This window comes from Lithobates pipiens, unplaced genomic scaffold (genome assembly GCF_037356315.1).
Source record: "Lithobates pipiens isolate NorthernLeopardFrog02 unplaced genomic scaffold, aLitPip1_a1.2 Scaffold_30, whole genome shotgun sequence".
Lineage (NCBI taxonomy): Eukaryota > Metazoa > Chordata > Amphibia > Anura > Ranidae > Lithobates > Lithobates pipiens.
The window spans coordinates 153770717-153794811 of record NW_027507791.1 but is presented as its reverse complement, the minus strand read 5'-3'; the positions used below and the strand labels follow the sequence as shown (position 1 = coordinate 153794811).

Here is a 24095-nt window from a genome sequence, read left to right as displayed (position 1 = left end):
ATACACTCATTTTTAACTGGAAGGAACATTCAGGAATGTCTGTCTTCAACTTCTCCAACAATGTAACTTTGTAATATATCCTTCTATAGTGTGCCTCAACCCAAAGCACCTAGTGTGATTTCTGTCAGCCCCCCTCCAGCATACAGTAATTGATTGACAGCCTCAGTTGTACATATTTCCCTATGAGATTGTGGAGAGGGGGTGTGTCTTTCCCTCCCACTCAGGTCAGATTATACTCCGCTCCATGCTGTGCATTGTGCGATATCATATCCCAGCCTTCTGGAGCTGAGAAATGCTGTGTAAATTCTGAACAGCTGTAGAGGGGAGAAGGCTACAGATAAACAGATACAACTTATGTAGCATTTGTTTCATCTCTGTGTAACACCTGAGGCCAGTCACTTCACTGGGTATATGTAAGGGTTTACAACCACTTCAGCAGTATGAAAAATGTTGTTTTCCCATACATATTGTATATTGAGTAAACTAATGAAGTTTTCATTGTTGGCCTAGTTATAAGATTTGAATTGAATTCAGTATAACTTATAGAATATAATACGTCGTCTTATTCATAGACGGGGGGGGGATAGTCATCTCTCTCTTTTTTGATTTATTTTTTTAAGCCAGAACTGTTTTTATTAATAGGGTTGGAATTGTGATTTTATTTTTGATTATTAAAGGGAAGTTTTGAATTTATTCTGTGGCATGTAATGTATGGCAAAGATTTACATTTTGTCAGTTTTCTTTTAGAGCTTTTTCACATCAGAATGCGGTGCAGGAAAGGCACTACCTTTGCAATCTGCTGTAGCTGCCAATACATTGGTAACGACAATGCAAATGCAATGCATTTGCGGGCACCAGATTGCAGTACCATGCGATTTTTATACGACAAGTTTTTCAAAAGTGGTGCATGCACTACTTTTTGGGTGTTTGGTGCAATTTGCAGCTCATTCAAATGAAAGAACTGCAAAATCTCACTGCAGCGGAATGTACAGGAGCACAGCCTGCATTCATGTGCAATTCTATTGTGAATTTGGGCCAATAGCACCACAAATGAAAAATAACAATTAATGCTGCAATGACAAATTTGCATTGTATACACATATATTAAGTGTGTTAAGGAACGACTATGCAACTGACAGTTTAATTTTTCTCTCTTATTCAGACCTCATTTGTGACTCTAGATGAAGCCATAAAAATTACCAACAGGCGTGTAAATGCCATAGAACATGGTAAGTTAACCAACTCCATGCTGCAAACCTAACCTGAGCCTAATGCTCTATTCTAAACTGTACTAAAATATCCCTTTCTAGGGTGACTTTAAGCCTTACAAATCTGACTGTCCAAAGCTGTTGAATTAGGTCCTCATGATCTACCTAATCAATCTGTATCCAAATGGGGCAGGCCCCTGCACTGCATAATTGTTGGTTGATCTAAAGGAAATTGTGCATCCGCTCCTGCCCGCATGTCAGGGCTGGTGCTGCTTTTGCATCCACTTCTATGGGCTGCCTGCACGCAGCTCCGAGTTGGCTGCACAAGCATCTGCCAGCAGTTCTGCATGGAGGATAACGCTAATCTGCCATCTGAATGAGCCCTTTAAAGCATTCTTTTACAAACTTTGTTCTAGGATACCAGAGTTGGCAAGAACACAGTACTGCAGGGGTATGTATATGTGCAGCTCTTAACCCTAATAAAAGCACAACATTATCTACCCTGTTACTAAAAAGAGGGGTCCCAGCTTTTGTGTGGATTTAAGTTCTTCAAGAAAAGTTACAAAATTGACAATACTGTTGGGCACAAACCTTGCCAAATAAACCTCACCAAATAAACCTGATCTTATATTTTAGAAAGCTGCTCACATATAAAAAGTGTTCTCTACACTCAAGGATATGGATAGGGGCGTGTTTTATGTGGCGCTACCTAAATAAGTGAATCCTGAACGGATCTCAATACAAGTGAACTCTCAAAAAAATGATAGTATATTAACGTAAATCAATCTAATCCATATATAATAATAATTCATACGGTGCAATAATTTTCAGAAATTATGTGCAAATGTGCAATAATATAAATGGCATAAAAAGCATAGAAATCAGTTCCATAAATAAATGAATACGTGCAAATGTGTAGTAAATTAAAAATGACTTTGAGAAAGTCGCGTGGTATGTGACGCAACGCGTCAGGGAGGAGCCAGGTGTCGATCATCACTTCTGGTCGCTGCCGAGACCGGAAGTACTGTTGTTTATACCTGCGAATCGCTGCATTTCCATGTAAGTGTGGATATTTTTATTAATAAAGTTGATTTTAATTTACTACACATTGGAGGCCCCCTTATTTTCTTCCCTTATAACCCGGATTGTGGATTCTGGAGAATACAAGCTGGTGCCCCGGAGTTTATGTATGGGAGGAGGTGGAAGATTGTAACCCACTATCTCTGAAGTGTGATCCGGTCCCTAGGGACCTTTGTTAGAGGTGAGAGGCTGGGGGAAACAAGGGGTGCACCTTAAGCACTGAAGTGTGGAGGAACGGTGGATTTGCACTTTTTTGTTCACATCGCCTGGTTACCATAGTTTTTTTGGACTCGCACATTTTGTACAGATTTGAGTGGACTGATTTGTTTGCACTTTGCACTTTGTATTTTGATTGGGAGCAACACTATTTAATGGTTTTTATTTATTCGTTTGATTGTGTGTTATGCGATTTGCACTTATTGCACATTTGCACGTATTCATTTATTTATGGAACTGATTTCTATGCTTTTTATGCTATTTATATTAATGCACATTTGCACATAATTTCTGAAAATTATTGCACCGTATGAATTATTATTATATATGGATTAGATTGATTTAAGTTAATATACTATCATTTTTTTGAGAGTTCACTTGTATTGAGATCCGTTCAGGATTCACTTATTTAGGTAGCGCCACATAAAACACCCCCCTATCTTCAAGAAAAGTTGATTCTGTGGCTATTTCAGATCACCACTCTATTTGCAGGATGGGCATGGTTTATTCTACTTTAACTGTAACTTATGTTTAATGCTCCTAACATTATACTGTAAATTGTATAGATATGAGTTGCAATCACCCCCCTTTGTTTTTTTGTTTTTTGTCTTCAGTTATTATTCCTAGAATTGAGCGAACTCTGTCATACATTATTACTGAGCTGGATGAACGTGAACGAGAGGAGTTCTATCGGTAAACAAAGATTTTATTTATAACCCACATTCTAATCTGACTGTGTAGGCATATGCATGTTATTTTCATGAAAATCTGGGTGTCAGTGAGCAAAGTGAAAAGGATGTTGGCTATCCTTGCTAAACCACCATATGAAAAGTTTGTCAGACTGGGTTTAACCACTTCAGCCCCGGAAGATTTGGCTGCTCAATGACCAGGCCATTTTTTGCAATGCAGAACTGCATTGCTTTTACTGACAACTGTGCGACGCTGTACTCTAACATCCTTTTTTTTCCCCCCACAAATAATGCTTTCTTTTGGTGGTATTCGATCACCTCCTGTTTTTTTATTTTTTGCGCTATAAACAAAAGAGTGACATTTTTGAAAAAACACTATCTTAATAATATATCATATAAAAAAAACAAGGGGTTAACTGTGTTTCCTAGGTGTGTTCTAACTGTAGTGGGGATAGGACTTACTAGGGGAAGAGAGAGATCAGTGTTCATACTTATTATGAACATATAATCTGTCTCCTCTCCCCTGAGAGAACCTGGATCTGTGTTTACACACACAGATCCATCCCGGTTCTTGCTCTGTCACGAGCGATCGCGGGTGCATCAGGTACTCACATCAGTTCCGAGGGAACACGCTGTGCGTGAGCCCCTAGTGTTCAAAAGGCACTAGGTAACTTCGATTTGCCCAGTTGAGCCAACCTGCCACAGTAAAACTGCACTGGCTGGTCGGGAAGTGGTTAAAATGTTCATGAACTAGCAAAGTGTTCTCCTGTGTGAGTTCATAGCTAGGCAGTGTTGTGAATTACAGCCCGTTTATTTAGGATTGTATAACCACTTAAGGACCGCCGCATGTAATTATACGTTGGCACAATGGCACGGACAGGCACGATCATGTACCCGTACGTGCCTGCCTTCCAGTGGGTGGGGGATCCGATCGGTACACATAGGCACACTTTAACCCCCAGTCACCCCCTGATCACCTGACCCCCCCCCCCCCCCGTGTCACTGCAGTGATCATTTATTTACTGATCACTGCATTTAGTGTCAGTTGTAACTGTAAAAACTGTCAGGGCAGTTAGTGTTAGGTCCAGGGTAGCCCCCTAACCCCCCCAATAAAGGTTTAACCCCCTGATTGCCCCTAGTTAACCTTTTCACCTCCTTTTGCCAGTGTCATTAAGCAATCGTTTTTCTGATCGCTGCATTAGTGTCACTGGTGCCGCTAGGTAGCTAGTTACTTTTTATGTTCACCGCCAGGTTTTTATAGCATTAGGTACCCCCATATACTACCTAATAAAGGTTTTAACCCTTTCACCAGTGATCACCGTATAAGTGTTATGGGTGACGCTGGTTAGTTAGTTAGTTTGCTTTTTATAGCATCAGGGCACCCACCATTTATTACTCAATAAAGGTTTAACCCCCTGATCACCCGGCGGGTGATATCAATTAGGTTTTAGGGTCAGGGTCTGCGTCGCCCCAGGCAGCGCTAGGTTAGTGCCAGTACTGCTAACACCCACGCGCAAAGCATACACCTCCCGTAATGGTATAGTATCTGAACAGATCAATATCTGATCTGATCAGATCTATACTAGCGTCCCCAGCAGTTTAGGGTTCCAAAAAAATGCACGGTTAGCGGGATCAGCCCAGATGTCTGCTAGCACCTGCATTTTGCCCCCTCTGCCCAGCCCATTTAAGTGCAGTATCCATCGATCACTGTCACTTACAAAACACTAAACGCATAACTGCAGCATTCGCAGAGTCAGGCCTGATCCCTGCGATCGCTAACAGTTTTTTTTGGTAGCAGTTTATATTTAAATCCTGAAGGCGGCGATTGGTTTTCGGGGTCCCGTGCGTGGCTAGGCTCCCAAAAAGTCCCCCACATGTGGTATCCCCGTACTCAGGAGAAGCAGCAGAATGTATTTTGGGGTATAATTTCACATATGCCCATAGCATGTGTGAGCAACATATCATTTAGTAACAACTTTGTGCAAAAAAAAAAAAAAAGTTTGTAATATTCCCGCAACTTGTGGCAAAATATAAAATATTTCATGGACTCAACATGCCTCTCAGTAAATAGCTTGGGGTGTCTACTTTCCATAATTGGGTAATTTGGGGGGGGTTTGTGCTATTTTGCCATTTTATGGCCTTCGAAACTGTGATAGGTAGTGAGGAGTGAAATCAAAAATTTGCACCCTTAGAAATCCTGAAGGCAGTGATTGGTTTTTGGGGTGCCGTAAGCGGCTAAACTCCAAAAAGTCCCACATATGTGGTATCCCCGTACTCAGGAGAAGCAGCAGAATATATTTTGGGGTGCAATTCTACTTATAACTATGGCATGTGTGAGCAATATATCATTTAGTGACAACTTTTTGTAAATTTTTTTTCTTTTTGTCATTTATTCAATCACTTGGGACAAAAAAAATTAAAATAGTCAATGGGCTCAACATGCCACTCAGCAATTTCCTTGGGGTGTCTACTTTCCAAAATGGGGTCATTTGGGGGGGTTTTGTACTGCCCTGCTATTTTAGCACCTCAAGAAATGAGATAGACAGTCATAAATTAAAAGCTTTGTAAATTCCAGAAAATGTACTCTAGATTGTAGATGCTATAACTTTTGCGCAAACCAATAAATATATGCTTATTGAAATTTTTTTTTTTTTTTTTTTTTTTTACTAAAGACATGTGGCTGAATACATTTTGGCCTAAATGTATGACTAAAATTGAGTTTATTCAATTTTTCCTATAACAAAAAGTAGAAAATATCTTTTTTTTTTTTTTTTCAAAATTTTCAGTCTTTTTCCATTTTTATATTACAAAAAATAAAAATCGCAGAGGCAATAAAATACCATCAAAAGAAAGCTCTATTTGTGGGAAGAAAAGGACGCAAATTTCGTTTGGGTACAACATTGCATGACCGCGCAATTACCAGTTAATGCAGTGCAGTGCGAAATTGTAAAAAGACCTCTGGTCCTTAGGCTGACAATTGGTCTGGGGCTTAAGTGGTTAATATACCGTACATATGTTTTTATATATTGAATTAAAATATTCTGTAAATTTGGTTAGTAAAAAAACTTTTTTGGAATTGCCATGAGAATAGTAATAGTAGTAAGGTACACCATAGAAAGCCATGGCAGTTCATGCAAAGATACCCCTTATTTACAGACCCCTCTACCCCTTGCCAATAAAATTAATATAGTGTAAAAAAATGTATATTGTGCACTGAGCATAAACTAGATTTTACTGAAAAACTTTATTTGGTGTTCTGTGCATTCATGTTTAAAAAATAAAAAATAAAAAAAAAAAAAGCATATACTGTACATTAGTAATTTACAATGGTAAGTTTAAAGTTTGGGCTTTGACAAAACAAAAGAAAAAAAAATAACTATGACCACTACCACTAATGTGAGGGTTTTTTTTTTTTTTTTTTTTTAACATATCAAAAAAATTTTGTATAATAGGTGGTAATGATAATTAATCACGAGTATCCTCTTCTTCATTACTCATCCCTCTAAAGCAGTGATGGCGAACCTGGGCACCCCAGATGTTTTGGAACTACATTTCTCATGATGCTCTGGCACATTACAGTGTAGTGGAGCATCATGGGAAATGTAGTTCCAAAACATCTGGGGTGCCAAGGTTTGCCATCTCTGCTCTAAAGTATGTAATGAGCAACTGCCAAAATGTTCTCTACACTGTCCGCTTCTTTCAGCTGTCCCCCCACTTCACTATCACAGATGAAGTGATGAGCAGAAATCCTGTGTATGTTGCTCTGGTATAAAAACTCACAGGATTATCTTCCCATGTGACAGCGCTATTCTACATTACTCTCCAGAACTGGCTATAACTCTTAGCATCTATTGGCTATCAGGGGAAGGGAAGGCAAGTATAAGCAGCTTTGGGTACAGCAAAGCGAACCTATTGCTTTGCTTTAAAGGAGAACTTCACCCCCATTCTGTAATTTTTGTTTTACCTTCCCCTCTTACCTGGTTTACTGAGTTATTCTCAAACCGCATACTCCCATGACCAGATAATTCAGTGTTGTCCTGCTGTAATCCACTAAAGGTCTGTAAAACTTAAAGAGCACCTTGGCATCCTGTCCGCTCCATTCTGAAGGTTGAGTTCCTCAACTGGTTTCTTTTAGATATGGGAGAGTAATCCACACACTAAAGGTGCTTTCTAGACCCGGTGTTGCAGATGGCATTTTTCAAAGGAGGGAAACTTTTTGGGCCATCTGCATGTTGAGCATGCTGGAATCCTGATGCAGAAACAACCAATCCTTTGTGATTTTGCAGGCGCAAGAGGAGGGCCCTTCTGGTGATCTTCCTTGGATTACTTTTACCCAAGCGAATGGTCTTTGCCCTCCTATTAAGACTTCTAAACATGGCCTTGTAGACTCGTATGTATTAAGGGAATTGGGGGCTTGTATAGTGCCTGTGACTCTTCAGTGCCTGAGGCTCCAGGAGAGGAAGGATTTCTCAGCAAGTTCCCTCTTTACCAAGGGATAAAAAATTATGTCACACTGTATTTGCTCAGCGGTCTTTCAAATCCAATTTGTTTTGAAAAATACTTTTAATGTATAAAAAAAAAAATCTAACCAGTAAAGTTAGACCTTTTTTTTATTTTTTTATTTTGTATAATGTGAAAGATTTTACATTGCAAGAAGCGTGATCTTTTTATTCTAAGCAAAGAATTATACAGGATTTATATAGAGGCAACAGTTTGTGCAATGCTTTACAACATAAGGGCACACAGTAAAGTTACAAAGAGGGCAAAATAACAAGGAGCATGGGGCGATGGTTAACACAGTAAACCAGTACAATCACCAATAGCCCATAATGTAGTAAAGGTATTAGAGGTCGACCGATATATCGGCCGATATTTGCCGTTTTTTAAATAATCGGCATCGGCCGATTTTGCTGATAAAAAGCCGATTTATAACTACAGTGGGACTTTGAAATGACTTCTGTATAGAAGACAGTGTGAGTTGCCTGAGTCGTCATAGCAACACTTTCCTCCTCTCTGGGCAGACTGCCAAGAAAAGAACTAAATGATACAATGTTTACACTTGAATGAATGAAGTCATCTCTGTGTGTAGAAGTTCCCAGTTTAACCATTTAAAGACTAAATCTTTTCTGACACTTGTTGCTTACAAGTAAAAATCCTGTATTTTCTGCCAGAAAATCACTTAGACCCCCCCAAAAATTATATATATATTTTTTAGCAGAGATCCTAGGGAATAAAATAGCGGTTGTTGCAATATTTTATGTCACACAGCATTTGCACAGAGGTCTTTCAAATGCATTTTTTTGGGAAAAAAATACACTATTTAAAAATAAAATAAAAACAGTAAAGTTAGCCCATTTTTTTTTTTTCGGCCAAAAGTTTTGACTACCTGTTTTTATTTAATACATAGGTTTTTTTTTTTTTTTTATAATCTAAATCATACAAGTAAACTGATTGGAGGTTTGTTTTGTTTAATAAATGTTTAAATGTAAGAAATTTTCTGTATCACTTATGAAGGCTGCTTTCACACTGGAGCGGGAAGGCGTTGATGGTAAAACGCAAGTTTTAGCGGCTCTTTACCATCATTTTAGCGGTGCTATTTGGCTGCTAGTGGGGCACATATAACCCAGCTAGCGGCCAAGGAAGAGGTTAAATGCGCCCATGAAGCACTGCTGCCAAATCGCATTGCATGCGCTTCGGCAGTGGTGCCCATTCATATCAATGGGCAGGAGTGGTGGAGGAGCGGTATACACCACTCCAAACGTGCTGCTTGCAGGACTTTTTTTTAAGATCCTGCCAGCGCATCGCCTCAGTGTGAAAGCACTCTGTCTTTCACACAGACTGCAGGGGAGCCATTTTGCAGGCACTTTACAGGCGCTATTTTTAGCCCAAAAGCGCCTGAAAAACGCCCCAATGGGAAAGGTGTGCTAGATCAAGGGGGATTAAAAAAATAATAATAATAAATAAAAAAGGAAAAAAATAAATAAATTAAAATAAAATCGGCCTAACATATCGGCCCAAAAAAATCGGCATCATATATCGGCTATCGGCCGCCATGATTTCTAAATATCGGCATCGGCCAGAGAAAAACCCATATCGGTCGACCTCTAAAAGGTATACTGTATAATACAAATAAGAACTGTGCATGCAGAATACTGCTGCTCATGCTGTCATTGGACAGTGGAGAGGATAGGTAAAAGGTACAGAGCCAATTAGAGTGACTCTGCCTTGTGAATGCTGCAATGAGAGGTCACAGCCATCACAAATGTTTAAACACAGTAGTACTGTTTACATTAGAGAGCCCACCCCTTTAACTCAAAACATAGGAAGGATTTACTACATTAATCTACTCATATTGGAACGGTGCACAACAGATTCACATATGCTTCAGTGTGGCACGTTTGGAACCTATTCATTTTGAATGGGCTGAATCGCATTGGACCACAGCAAAAAACAGGATTTTTATAACAGCTTACCTGTAAAATCCTTTTCTTGGAGTACATCACTGGGCACAGAGTCATAGTATTAACTATATGGGTATATAGGCCCCTTCAGGTAATGGACACTGGCACACCCAAGACAGGAGGTTCACTCCCTATATAACCCCTCCTCCTACCAGGAGTACCTTCGTTTTTGTAGCAAAGCAGTATACACAAATCCCAAAAGAGGGGCAGGACCTCTGTTTACCATGATGTACTCCAAGAAAAGGATTTTACAGGTAAGCTGTTAAAGAAAATAGGATTTTTATATTTTACATCACGGGACACAGAGCCATAGTATTAACTATATGGGACGTCCCATAGCAATGCTATTTGAGGGGAAGGGAGACACAACCCGCAGGGCGCCCACAGGCATGAGGGCCTATACTGCTGCCTCTGCAGCTCACTGCACCCAAAGGCAATATCCTAATGTCTTTTTACGTGCACCTGATAAAACCTGGTGAATGTATGCACTAAAGACCAAGTTGCGGCCTTGCAGATCTGAGCCATGGAGGCCTGGTGATGCACTGCCCAAGAAGCACTAACTGCTCTTCTAGAGTGCGCCTTTACTTGAAAAGCCAGAATCTTACCGTTTAAACCATAAGCCTGGATTATAACTTTCCAAATCCACTTAAAAATAGTGGATTTCGACGCTGCTTGTCCTTTCCTAGGACCTTCTGCCAGCACAAATAAGACATCCGTTTTCCAGATCTGAGCAGTCGTCTCTAAATAGACCTTGACCGCTCTCGCCACATCAAGACAATGTAGTGACTTCTCTTCCCTAGAACATGGTTTTAGAAAAAAACAATGGAAGAACAATATCTTGGTTCAGGTGAAACCCTGAGACCACTTTAGGCAGAAAACTTGGACGAGGAAGCAAAACTGTCCTTGTGAATAATCAAATATTGCTCTTTGCAAGAAAGAGCAGCCAATTCTGAAACCCTCCTTGCTGAGGATATAGCAACCAAGAATACTAACTTCCTTGTCAGGAGAACTAAGGGAGTATGCTGTATCGGTTCAAAAGGCTGTTTTTGTAACACTGACAAAACTATGTTCAAGTCTCAAGGGTTCAAAGGTGGATCTTACTGGCGGATTAAGCTGCATCATCCCTTGCGTAAAAACCAAGACCAAAGAATGCAAAGCAAGCACTCTTTGAAATAAGACCGATAAGGCTGAGACTTGGCCCTTAATAGTACTCAATGTCAGCTTCATCTCTACCCCTAATTGTAGAAAGGCAAGAATTCTGCTTATGCTATAATTCCGAGGGTGCCAACCCATGGATTCACACCAGAAAACATAAGCCCGCCAGACTCTATAATATATGATTCTGGAAACTGGCTTCCTTGCATTAATCAAGGTAGAGATAACTGACCTGGATAGCCCACGTTTCTTCAGAATGTGCGTTTCAGTAGCCAAGCCATTAAATTTAGAGTTTGTAAGGAAGGATGGAATATCTGCCCCTGTGAGAGTAGATCTGGACGTAGTGGAAGGGACCATGTATTCCCCACTGCCATCTTTATGATTTCTGTATACCAGGACCTTCTGGGCCATGCTGGGGCTATAAGAATTACTAGCTTTCTTTCCAGCTTGATTCTGCAAAGAAGTCGTGGCAGAAACTGAATAGGGGGGAATGAAAAAAATCAGTGAGAACTGATTCCTCTGAGTCACCAACGCACCTGTTCCGTGAGTAGATCCCTTTTCCCAGACACAAAGTTGACCAACTTCATGTTGAACCTGGACGCCCCAGAGTCCCCCATTTTTGGCAAACAGACAGAAAAATGTCGGGGTGAAGGAACCATTCTCCCGGGAGCAACTGCTGGTGGCTCAAGTAGTCTGCCTGCCAATTCTTTACTCCCGGAATGAAAACTGCGGATAGGCACGGAACATTCCTTTCTGCCCAAGCTAGGATATGGTTCACCTCCCTCTGCGCTGCAAGACTTAGTGCTCCCTTGGTGATTGATATAAGCCACAGCTCTTGCATTGTCGGATTGGATCCTGACGGGACAACCCCGTAACCTGAACGTCTAGGCCTACAGAGCCAGATGCGCTGCCCCAATCTCTAAGATGTTGATGGGATGTTCTTTTTGGTTCTTGAACACTGTCCCTGGACAGTTGTCTTTTCTAGTACTGCTCCCCAACCTGAAAGGCTGGCATCTGTCGTTACCACCTTCCAGATAACTGGTCTGAAGGATTTGGGTTGCCAACAACCAACTGAGGCTCTGGGACACCCTTGGGAACAGCCGCATTGGCAAATCTAGAGCTTGAATCATTTTGTTCCAAGCAGACAGGATACTGTTTTGCAATAATCTCGAATGAAACTGGGCATAGGGAACCGCTTCAAATGAAGCTGCCATCTTTCCTAACAACCTCATGCAAAAATGAATTTTCGACCTGACCATCCACACCAGCTCTCTTATGGTGTTGATCTTTGTCTGAGGAAACACTTTTTTTCTGGGCTGTCTATGATCAGACTCAAGTACTCCAGCCTTTTTAGCGGTTTTAAGAGACTTCTCTAGGTGGAGCATCCAACCAAGATTTTCCAGGTATTTGCTTGTAATGCGCACGCTTTGCTCCAAACAGGCCACCGACTGGTCTATTAGCAATAGATCGCCCAGGTACACAAAGACTGTTATGCCCTGCGCCTTTAACCTGGCTAGAGGTGGAAACAGAACTTTTGTAAATACCCGAGGTGCTGTAGCCAACCCGAACAGCAAGGCTACAAACTGAAAATTATGCTGTTTTACCTCGATCCGCAGACACCTTTATTGAGCGGGAAATATAGGAACATGCAGATATGCATCCCTGATGTCGATAGACACCAGAAGTTCTCCTTGTAGGACGGAAACCACCAACCTGATCGAATCAGGCGAAAAGAGCGGACCTTCAGGAACTAATTTAGATTCTTATAGATCTAGAATGGGTCTGACATCTTCATTCGGTTTTGGTACCGTAAAGAGGTTTGAATAGAACCCTAAACACTGCTCTTCTGTGGGGAATTGCATGATCACCCCGAGCCAGTAATCGGTCTAATGCCCAAAGCAGAGATTGCCTTTTCCCTGGATCTTTGGGAATGTTTGACCTCCAAAAATGAAACGGTAGTAATTCCCAAAATTCCAGTTTGTACCCTAGAGTTATTGTGGAGATGACCCATCTGTCCTGAATTTCCTCCTGCCAGACTTCTGAGAACAGCATAAAGGAAACCCCCCCCCGGCGAGCGGGGGGCACCCCTTCTTAAAGAGGCTTTAGAATTTTTTGTTTTGCAGGTTTCTGCCCCCAGGACTTTTTGCACCTGGGCCTGACACTGAGGTTTTCCTCTAGACTCTGACGATGGAGGCCATTGCAACTGCCTAGAGGCAGATTACCCTGGCACTGGAGAAATAGCCCGCTTTAATGAAGGGCGTTTACTCCTTCTTTGACTGGCAAAAGAGTACTTTTCCCACTTGAAATCTTTTGGATGTATTTATCTAAATCATCCACAAATAGCCGATCCCCATGAAAAGGAAAACCAGTCTGGAGCCTTTTACATGGTGTTTCAGCTGACCAATTTTTTAACCACGGGATCCTTTACATATGCGCAAGGCGAGACGCCTGGTGGATAGGATCCTTGTTGGCAAAACATAATGATCTTGGCAGTTCGGCCAAGTCCCAGGCCTGTTGTACGGGAACCTCCTTAAGGGCCTGTTTAAAGTGGTCCTTTGGGGACTGACGGATGCCTACTGCAGCAACTGCAGGCTGAGTAAGTGTACCTGCCAAAGAAAAAGAGGATTTCAGCAGGAATTACAATCTTTTATCTGTTGGAATCCTTAAGCATTTGAGCATTGTCTACTGGACACGTTTAAACTTTTATTCACACTGGATATAGCAGTGTCAACTGCTGCTACATTCCATCTTTTGGTGAATTTCTCCTCCATGGGATAAAGTACTGAAAACCTTTTAGGAGGGAGAAAATGCTTAACCTTGGTGATCCCATTCACCATAAATAATCTGTTCTTGTAATGCAAGGACGGAAAACGCATGCAAAGTCTGCTAAAGTTTTAAGGAACTCAAAGGAGAAACAGAACTTTCAGCTGACTCGGGGCAGCTTGAAAGTGGAACGAACCCTCTCTGTAAAAGATTTTTGAGATTGTGAAGCTGAAAAAGGGTTCTTCCCCCGTTGACTCAGAAGAGGAGTCATTGGATGGCCTTTCCTCCTGATCCCCTGAGGGTAATACCTCATCCTCCACCCACTGTTCCCTTGATAAAGGGTTTGAGGTGGGGGAGGGGGGATCTACCACGCTTCCTCTTCCTTTGGATGGAGGATGTGATTAAAGCCGCTAGTCTCTCCTCTAGCCCCAGCCGGGGGGCGGAGGAGAAAGCATTTTCAGTCACGTAAACAGGGGCTGAAATGCCAGCAGCAGCTGCAACTCCCACCGGTCCTACTGGCTCACCTTGGCTAGCCACTTCTGGTACTTCAGGAGAAGATTACAATGTGGAGGCTTGACTAGAATCCTCAGTGCCTGGGGTTGATGGGTTGATGCTTTAGGTACACTTCTTTTTTTTTTTTTTAAGTTGTTTTTACCGGCCTTTTTGGGAGGCATAGTCCTAAGCACAAAAGCAGAGGTACTAAATAAAAGCGCCACTTGCTGAACTATAGTCTAGCAAATTAAAATGGCACTAATAGAGTTCAGCCTGATGCTGAGTGAAATGTGTTCTCTTTGGGAATGCCTGTATCATCCCCCTTACGTGCTCCCACCGCTCCTGTGCCTTGCCTGCTGGCTCTCAGCTGCGAACTGACAGAGATCTGTTCTCTGAGCTGTGTGAGCTCTGTGCCGTGTAATCTGCCCAGATTCCATGAGGGAGGAGAGGACGCAATCAAGCTGTTGTAGCTTTCTACCCCTTCCCTTTCCAGGGGGGAAAAGCTGCAGTAAGGTTTACCTACTTGCTAACTTTCCCTGCAATCCAGGACTCCCCCCTTGAATTGCTACTGTTGGCTGAGACCCAACATACTGTCTGCTGCTGACACAGAGTTAGCTGAGAAGCAATGTAATAAGGTATGTGCATTTACACCCACTTGCAGTACCTTATCCCTACCGCAGGATTCTGCTGTTATTAGACAGATCCAACCTTCACCTGTCACGGTACTACTAACAGTGAGCCCACTGGCAAGTAGGTGACGCGGTATCCCCCAGGGCGTGGAGTCTAAGGGCCAGCCAGTATTCACCAATGACCCCCTGATGAGGACTTGGGCTTAGCTGCATGCTGACCCCAGGTCACGACCCCTGGGTTCACCCTGCTCGCTAGGGAAGTACCAGAAGACACTGTTAGACAAGGATGGATGGAGCAAAGGAAAGCTGGATAGTGAGCCAAGGTCAGGGTGGACTGCAGACAATGTAATCAGAACAAGCCAGGTTGGTACACAAGAGATCAGTTCACGAGAGGTCAGGTAAAACAGGTTACATGAAGGGAGCTCAGAAACAAATGTTGCTGGTTTGAAAGGGATTTAAATAGAGAAGCAATGAGGGGCTGGACAGGAAGCAGCAGGAAGGAAACGTATATTAGGCAATAGGTGAGGGGTGGCGACAGCCATAGCTGCTGAGTGCACAGGGCTGAACACCAGCTAGTGGAACAACGGGTGCCAGCTGACCTACAGCCGTAAAGGTGAGACACAGATCAGCTCTGCAGCTGATCTGTGACATCACCTATCATGGCGGGTTATGTTTAACAAACCTTCAAGGATGGGTCCTTTTTTATCGTGGTTCCACTTCCTTTGACCCATATAGCACCCCGCCAGGAAAAACTTTAGGTAATGTGAGCATGACCAAAGCACTGGGTCCCAGGGTCCAGCTGAGAGGCGTTACAGGAAAAACCTTGTTCTTCTAATACGAGGGTATCATCCACCTTGGCCTCAGTGGCACTTTGGATGGATCCGGGCTGTGGAGACTATTTAAATCCAGTAAGGATCCCTTCAGAGCACACCTTCACACGTGACCAACACCTTATACACTGGCGAAAGAACTGAGGTACTCCTGGTAGGTGGAGGGGTTCTATAGGGCATGAACGTCCTGTCTTGGGTGTGCCAGTGTCCATCACCTGAAGGTGTCTATATACCCATTATAGTTAATACTATGGCTCTGTGTCCCGTGATGTACGATAAAGAAAATTGCTTTTGTACCATGCCATCCAGTGCAGGCAAACGCACTGCACTTAAATTCTCCCCTCCAATCATTAATGTGAGCCAAGTTCAGCCTTGTGTCTAAAAATGCAAAAAATCTGTATTCATACCTTTTTTTTTTTTTTCTATTTTGCAGAATACAGTGCCGTCACATGACTTTGAATCTAAATCCGCCTGAGACTAAAATCAGCCAGTGGGTGTGGTTACTGGAAGCTAGTGGCATCACTTCTTGGGAGGGTCACTGTTCTTGTGTAGCCAGTGGGTGGATACAGGATGGGAGGAGCTAATTATAAGTTGCTGCCCAGTGTTCTCTCATTGTACAGTTGTGTTCATAAGTTTACATACCCTGGAAGAATTTATGATTTCTTGGCCATTTTATTTTTTATTTATATCAATGACTGTTTACTCTTTTTTAATCATAATGACAACAGAAACTACTCAAATGACCCTGAGGAAAAGTTTACATACCCCAATTCTTAATACCGTGTATTGCCCCTTTTAACATCAATGGCAGCTTGAAGTCTTTTGTGGTATTTGTGGATGGGGCTCTCTTATCTTCTCAGATGGCAAAGCTGCCCATTCCTCTTGGCAAAAAGCCTCCAGTTCCTGTAAATTCTTGGGTTGTCTTGCATGAACTGCACATTAGAGATCTCCCCAGAGTGGCTCAATGAAATTGAGGTTGGGAGACAGAGATGGCCACTCCAGAACCTTCACTTTATTCTGCTGTAGCCAATGACAGGTCGACTTGGCTTTGTGTTTTGGATCATTGCCATGTTAGAAGGTCCAAGTACGCAGCTTCCTGGCTGATGAATGCAAATGTTCCTCCAGTATGCCATCAATTGTGACCAAATTTCCTGTGCCTTTACTAGCTCACACCTCACCAAAACATCAGCGATCCACCTCCATGTTTCACAGTAGGAATGATGTACCTTTCATCATATTGTTGACTCCTCTCCAAATGGAGCTTTTATGGTTGTGGCCAAAAAGCTGTGCTGTTTGGCGTATTGTAAGCAAGATACTTTGAGGCATTTGCGTAGCAATGTCTTTCTTCTGGCAACTCGACCATGACGCCCATCTTTATTCAAGTGGCTCCTTATTGGGCATCTTGAAACGGCCACACCACATGTTGACTCAGAATCCAAAAACGTCAGTGCAGCACTGGATGAGAGATGCAAGGGTCAATCGGGAGTCCAGAAACTCATTGACCTTTTATACACACTATTTACAAGCAAACAGATCACAGGTCAGGATGGTTACCTTTTTAACCACTTTTACTGGCAATTGCGCAGTCGTGCGGCGTTGTACCCAAACAAAATGTATGTCCTTTTCCCCCACAAATAGAGCTCTCTTTTGGTGGTATTTTTATTTTTTGGGCTATAAACAAAAAAAGGGCGTCAATTTTGGAAAAAACATTTTTTTAACTTTTTGCTATAATAAATATCCCCCAAAAACAAAAAAAAAGTAATGGCCGCGATCAGATTATATATATATATATATATATATATAATATATAATTTTTTTTTCCAGGACCGTGACATTATGGTGGACAAATCTGACATTTTTGACACTATGTGGGAGCCATTTTCATTTATACAGCGATCAATGCTATAAAATTGCATTGATTACTGTGTAAATGACACCGGCAGTGAAGGAGTTAAGTGTGTCCTAGGGAGTGATTCTAACTGTTAGGGGGCTGGACTTCAACACACTGTCACTAGACAGAACGGGGAAATGCTTTGTTAACAAAAGCATCTCCCCGTTCTTCCTCACCGCAACGCAATTGCGGGCATCCGCCGGACATTAAGCCCTGTACCTGTACGCCCTTTTGCCTACCAGCGCCAATCTGCCGACGTGCATCATCTGGCACTGGTCGGTAAGCGGTTAATAGCCATTCAAACCCCTTTGTGTCAACTGGTATGCATGTTATCAGGCTAAAAATCACCAGGGTATGTTAACACTTGATCAGGGTAATTTTGGGTAGTTTCTGTTGCCATCGTGATTTACAAAGAGTAAACATAGTTGATTGATAATAAATGGCTTTAGCCAAACACTAACCATGAGTGAAAAAAAATGTTTGTTGTTGTCATTCATATTCTCTGAAAAATGGTCAAGAAATCATAAATTCTGCCAGGGTATGTAAACTTATGAGCACACCTATACATCATAATTAATGATAAAATTAAGAAATAAAAAAAACCCGTCCACACAGGGGGAGGTGCAGTGCACATATACAGTATTGCCGTGTACAGGAGAAGTGATCTGGACACGGGGGGAGGGGCTGCTCTGGGCTTTTAGCTCACAGTCTACAATAATCATGGTACAGGCAACCACACTAAGGCTCTGTTTCCACTAGTACGACTTGTCATGCGACTTGACACAAGTCACAGCCCATTGATTTCAATGGCACCCATTCCCATCTGTGCGACTTTGAAAAGGTACCTGCAATCCTTTGATGGGACTTTTGATGCAACTTTAATCCAGAGAGTGTAAAGTTGGATCAAAGCAGCACTCCAAGTTGCATCAAAGTTGCACTCTAGCCTTGGGCTACGGTTTCACTAGTGCAACTCCAAAGCTGTGCGATTTAGAGTGCAACTTTAAATGCATCTTTGATCCAACTTGACACTCTGGATCAAAGTTACATCAGAAGTTGCATCAAAATAGTGCATGCAAAAGGTCACAGAAACTATTGTCGCATGTATTAACCGCAGCCTGCTGCCTGGTGGCCCTAAAATGGAAGCAGACGGACCCCCCCCCCCCTTATCTGAGCTGCACACCAGGATCAGAGATGTTAAGAGAATGGAATACCTGACGGCCTCCCTGAATGACACCCTTGATAAGCACGACGGAATCTGGGGGCCTTGGGTCCTATTCGAGACTCCCCCAGCCTACTGATGCATGGTTTTTTTCTCATGGGGCTACTGCTGCCTGAGGTGGCTGTTTTTTTGGGACAGCCCTGGGCTCTGGGGGCGGGAGGCTGCCTTAACCCTTTTACACCCTATTTCTATTCTTTCTCTCCTCTTCCTGACTTAGCTTTTTCCCTTCTCTGATGCTCCTATTGCTATATGTTGAAGTGACCTGTCACAGGAGACCCGCTATTGCGGCCCTTTTACTCTATAGTAGCTTATTAGGATCTCAGGGGTCATAAACTTTACGAACCGCCACCTACTCTTACCCCTACTCGGGATGCTGGTTTAACTGACAATCTGATGTTGTGATTATTACTGTACTATGCATCATCCTGTGCTCTTTATTGGAAATGCTTTGTTCTCCTTTTTATTCTTTTTTCCCCTTTTTTTTGTTGATCCCATCTTGTTTCTGTTCCCCTCTTGTTTTTCTTTTTGCAATTAATAAAACTGTCAGTTTTCAAAATAGTGCATGCACCATTTCAAAGTCACATAGATGGGAATGTTTGTCATTGAAATCAATTACAACTTTGTGTCCAAAGTCGCACTAGTGGAAACGGAGCCTTAAACTCATTACTTGCATGTAGCTCCCTCAGCTGGGCGTGTGCCACACCATGCACACAGTGCCATATACACTGTAGAAAATCGGCAGCATGTTGCATTGTAATCTATCTTTCTTAAAAACAGAACATACTTCCAAAGCTTCTCTCAAAGAAGGCTATAAAGACAAGAGGAGATCTGAGAAGCAATGGGGGTAGGGGCTGGGCAGGTCTAGGCATGCCTGTCTAAAAAGGAGAGGAGGGATGGGGGCAGGAGCATATAGAAGAGAAGGACAACATTTTCAGGAAGTGAGTGGCCCCATGCAGAATTCATAAATAAGGAAGTAAGGTTGTCCCTGAAGAACAGGAAGAATTGATTGTATAGCTTTGATTAGACTTTTTAAGCGATGCAATCAGCTATACAGAAAATGAATAATGTCAAAGATAAAGATACGTATAATAGAATTTGTTTTATTTTTGACTGTACTTCCACTTTAACTAACAGTGACACGCCTGCTGTAGATCACAGCTGCAATGCATTTTCAAATGCGGAACAGGAAACGCACACAGCAGTTTTCCTGCACCACATTCTGGTGTGAACAGGCACTAAGGCTGGGTTCACACTGGAGAACACAGCAGCTCACGGCAGGAGTCTGATGCATCTCCATTTACAGTTTCAGGTCCGATTTCAGCCGGAAATTTGGGCTGAAACGAACCAAAAGTCCCAAAGGACTCCTGTGCAATTCACACCAGAGTCGCTGCGGAGATGTGTGAACCGGCTCCATAGAGAGTCGGTCACATTTTCTTACTATGCAAATTGGATGCGGGGAATTCGAAGTAGTGTGAACCCAGCCCTAATCTTTCAGGTTGTAGCAGAGGAAGGCTATGTTTACAGTTTTGGGGAGGGAGGTTTAAAGGGTCACAGCCCAACAATATTATAAGTACCAATGACAAATCAGTGTTCGAATGCCCTGCAATTGTTGTGTTTTTTTTTTTTTTTTTTTTTTTTTTTGAAGGGGGGAGATGTGCGCTAAGTTGCTAAATGCACCTTGAACACCTCAATAACAGCATGTTTCTTTATTTCTAAACTTGTGGCAAAAAACATCACCTTGGAATGTCCACTTTCCCAAAATGTATCAGTATTTTGGTGTTTGTAGTGTCCTAGTATTTTTATTTGAAATGTTTTATAAATGGATAGAAAGGGAATAATTGTATTCATTTTAAAACTTTTCATTATATTTTTTTTGACTATATTAAAAAAAAAAAAAAAGTGCGTATGTACATTAGCCTTAAGTGCACACTCAACTGAATAACTTTTTTGTGTGTCAATAAAAAAATGCACCTTTCTGCTAACATATGATTTTCTCTAGGTTAAAAAAAATTCAAGAGAAGAAAAAAATTATCAAAGATAAGGCAGAGAAGGAACGTGAAGCTTGGGCTAAAAGAGGAGGTGGTTCGGAACCAGTCAATCTTCTCGCTGAAGACCGCGACGAAGACCTGCTGTTCGACTAACTAGTCATTTGTGCATTATAGTACAAAACAGTTGTATTTTCTGTGCCCTGTGTTCCCATAGTGCTCCATCATGCCATCTGCCCCACCTTGTACAGAGCGGTGTCCTAACATACAGAAAATAATAGCACCTACTCTGAAAATGCCTGTTTGAATGGTTTAAGTTATTTGTGTATTGTGACTGTTTAAAATTAAACAAGAGAAACAAAAAAAAAAAAAAACAGTGTACTTCAATTGATGAAATGTGTAACTTCTTCATTGTATGCTACATAGTATTTATAAACCCTGGTTTAAATTCTGCCACCTTCAGGTGATTGGACACTGGCAAAGAAAAAAAGGCTGCAATCCTTCCCCTCCAAGACAGTCTTTTCTTTTTTTGCTAGTGTCCTCCACACACAAAATATTGCCAAACGTGCCCATTTTTTTTGTCCAACACAGTGATATGAATGTATCCACCGATTAAACAATCTGCGCAAAGGTTGCACTGTAATTTCTATAACCCCAGTCTGCAGGAGATAAAAATACAACACCCACTTCCCGTAAGCAAGTATTGAGCTTACTGAGATTTATAGCCCCAATCAGAGGCAAACCGCATGTGTAAATCATCCAGGGCTGGCTGAATCTCTCACTCTGTACACATCTCACTCCCCCGCAGTCTGCTTCCAAAGGACACCGAGCACCGCCAATATAAAATGCAGTGCTATGCTACAACAAATAGGACAGGAAAAGAAGCTCTTATAGTGTAGAATGTAAAAGCTTTTTATTAAAACTGCATCCATAAAAAAAATACAAAAGTCAGCAATACACTTACAGAAATGCCGCTGCCCATCTTGGCTGCAAGGTGTGTTGTCCATAGGCACCAACTCTGCCCTACACGTGTTTCATCTGATGGGCCATCCTCAGGGGATAGACATGTTGACAGACCACTGCACAATATAAAGGCTCAATATGAAAAGTTTCAACCCCCCACCTGCACTGTATTAGATAACCTGGCCAGGATTCCTCTCATTCCTAATCTTTAGGGGGTCAATCTTGGGAGGGTGAACCAACCAATACATGTTCAATCTTCTTTCAACTGCAAAGTTCTCTGCAGCGGCCATCTGCACCTGGGGTTTTTATCCCTGTTGTTTTTGGGCCTGTTGGCAGTTCTTTTGCCTACCTATGTGTTAATTGCTTTGGAATGTCCCATGGTGTTTGCATAAGCTGCCTGTGTCCAGTACTGTATGAATAAAGCAAGAAGAATTTTGACTTGCCTGTAACTTCCATATTTCAGAGCACAGGACACATGCCGCCCTCTCTCCTCCTTACTCTGCATTTTTTGCTACAAAACTGGACACTCAAGGAGTGGGGTAGGGTTTTTGGGTGAGGCTCTACAAGAGGCCGTGTCCTCAAATCACCTACAGGTATGAAGCTATAACCCATGGTGTATGAATAGGTTATGTGTCCTGACCTGTACTGTACTCCAAGATATGGAATTTACAGGCAAGTCAAAATGTGGGGCTCTGAGTGCATCGGGGGGGGCGGGGGCCAGGTATTTCCTATGACCACCATGACAGTGGTTTGGATATCGGTTCAATCTTATAGCATGGAATATTGTTTTCAGTGTGACCAGTGTTCACTGCAGTACAAAGACACAGCATAGAAGTATAGTGCATGGACCAACAGGTCTGCTCACCCAACCTGGAAGCAGTGTGGGCTTGGGTGGATACTGGCTGTAGCTTTCCCGCCTGCACATCCGTTGGATTTGGATCAGGGATGTGGCCGTGTGCTGGTCAGGCACTAGATTAGCGGGAGGTGCTGTTTGATATGGTCCTTTCCCGCAGCTGTATCGGCGTCCCTTGGTTAAAATGGGTACTGTGCTACTCACAGCTTCCCATTAGCAAACGACATTGATGGTGACGTCAGTGCATCATTTACGTGGTGGTGTGACAACCAACTAGTTTTGCCAAATCAACTTGAGCTTCTGGGTTGGGAGGGGCTGGTGGTGACATTTTATTTATACTCTCCAAAAAGCATAGAAGGAAGTGCAGTTATTTTGCTTTCACCACAGGAAACCACCTTAACAATCAACACCACATACAATTCATCTGCAGCTGGCTTTCATCTCTCAGGTTTAATCCCATATTAGGGAAGCCTAAAGTAAGTAAAAATGGAAAAGGGGCACATAGGTAGCAGGAGAGAAGCAGGGAAGCATTCTTCTTATATGGCAAGCCAAGACATTAAAGGGGTTGTAAAAGGTTTGTTTTTTATTTTCTAAATAGGTTCCCTTAAGCTAGTGCATTGTTGGTTCACTTACCTTTTCCTTCAATTTCACTTCTAAATGTTTTTTTTCTTTGTCTGAATTTCTCACTTCCCTCCTCAGTAAGCTGTTCTGGCTGACTAAACACCGCTCGGATGATGGTGTGAAGTTTACTGAAGAGAAACAGGAAGTGAGAAATTCAGACAAAGAAAAAAAACATTTAGAAGGGAAATCGAAGGAAAAGTTAAGTGAACCAACAATGCACTAGCTTAAAGGAACCTATTTAGAAACTAGAAAACAAAGCTTACAACCCCTTAAATTGAATCCTTATTAGGGAGGGGGGGTTGGGGGGGGGGGGGGGCGTGTTGCAGGGAGGGGAACAAAAAAAATTGGGAAATGAGGAAATTAAATAAAAAAAATAGGCAATATGCCTGCTAGAGGGAGAGTATTCCTAATTATATGCATCTATTGGATCGAGTTTTCAGATTTTTAACCAAGTACGGTGTCTTAGCGATCAAGAAATGCCCCAGTTGCATTCTCTGTTTAAACCAGCGGGAGTGAGTATATAGAGGTGATAGATCCACATCTCCTTTTGTAGGAGAATAGTGTTGTAGTCACCCCTCCATGGTGCCAGGTTGAGGGTATATATACCCAGGAGATACAGGAAGCTGACGATAATCCAGCAACCTGCATGCATCTGCAGCAGGTTTATATAGGCGAGAGGGCGGCAATAATTACCACGATGTGCGCACTCGCTTTTGCGCATCTGAATGCACCCTTTATCGTGCACCTGTGTGCATGCATGGGTATTAGCCCGGCGCGATCATGATGGATACTGGCAGGATTGCCCATCCTACGGCCATTACCCTGACAATGCCCCCCCAAGGGGCAGCCTCCGGATGCCTAATCGGGCTTATCTTTCAGGGTATCGGGCTCTAAACCTCTGCAACAGTCTAGGGGCGTGAATATTGTCTACTGGTTCCCAAGAATTTTCTTCTACAGAGCAACCTTTACATTTGATAAGGAATTGAATTGTCCTACCTCTCTGACGTCCAGCATGGCTTCTACCTAATGTTCTGTTTCAT

The 24095-nt window shown here is 42.3% G+C and overlaps 1 protein-coding gene across 1 annotated transcript in view; it reads left to right on the top strand.

The window, feature by feature from the left end:
- ATP6V1D (ATPase H+ transporting V1 subunit D) overlaps window positions 1–20992 on the top strand; it is a 69783-nt gene extending 48791 nt beyond the window's left edge. Inside the window, exons 7-9 of the mRNA XM_077465008.1 lie at window positions 1163–1229; window positions 3119–3197; window positions 20633–20992. Of these exons, the coding sequence (XP_077321134.1) occupies window positions 1163–1229; window positions 3119–3197; window positions 20633–20774 (288 nt within the window). The 3' untranslated portion in view covers window positions 20775–20992. The remainder of the gene's footprint in view (window positions 1–1162; window positions 1230–3118; window positions 3198–20632) is intronic.
- Window positions 20993–24095: the final 3103 nt, after the last annotated feature.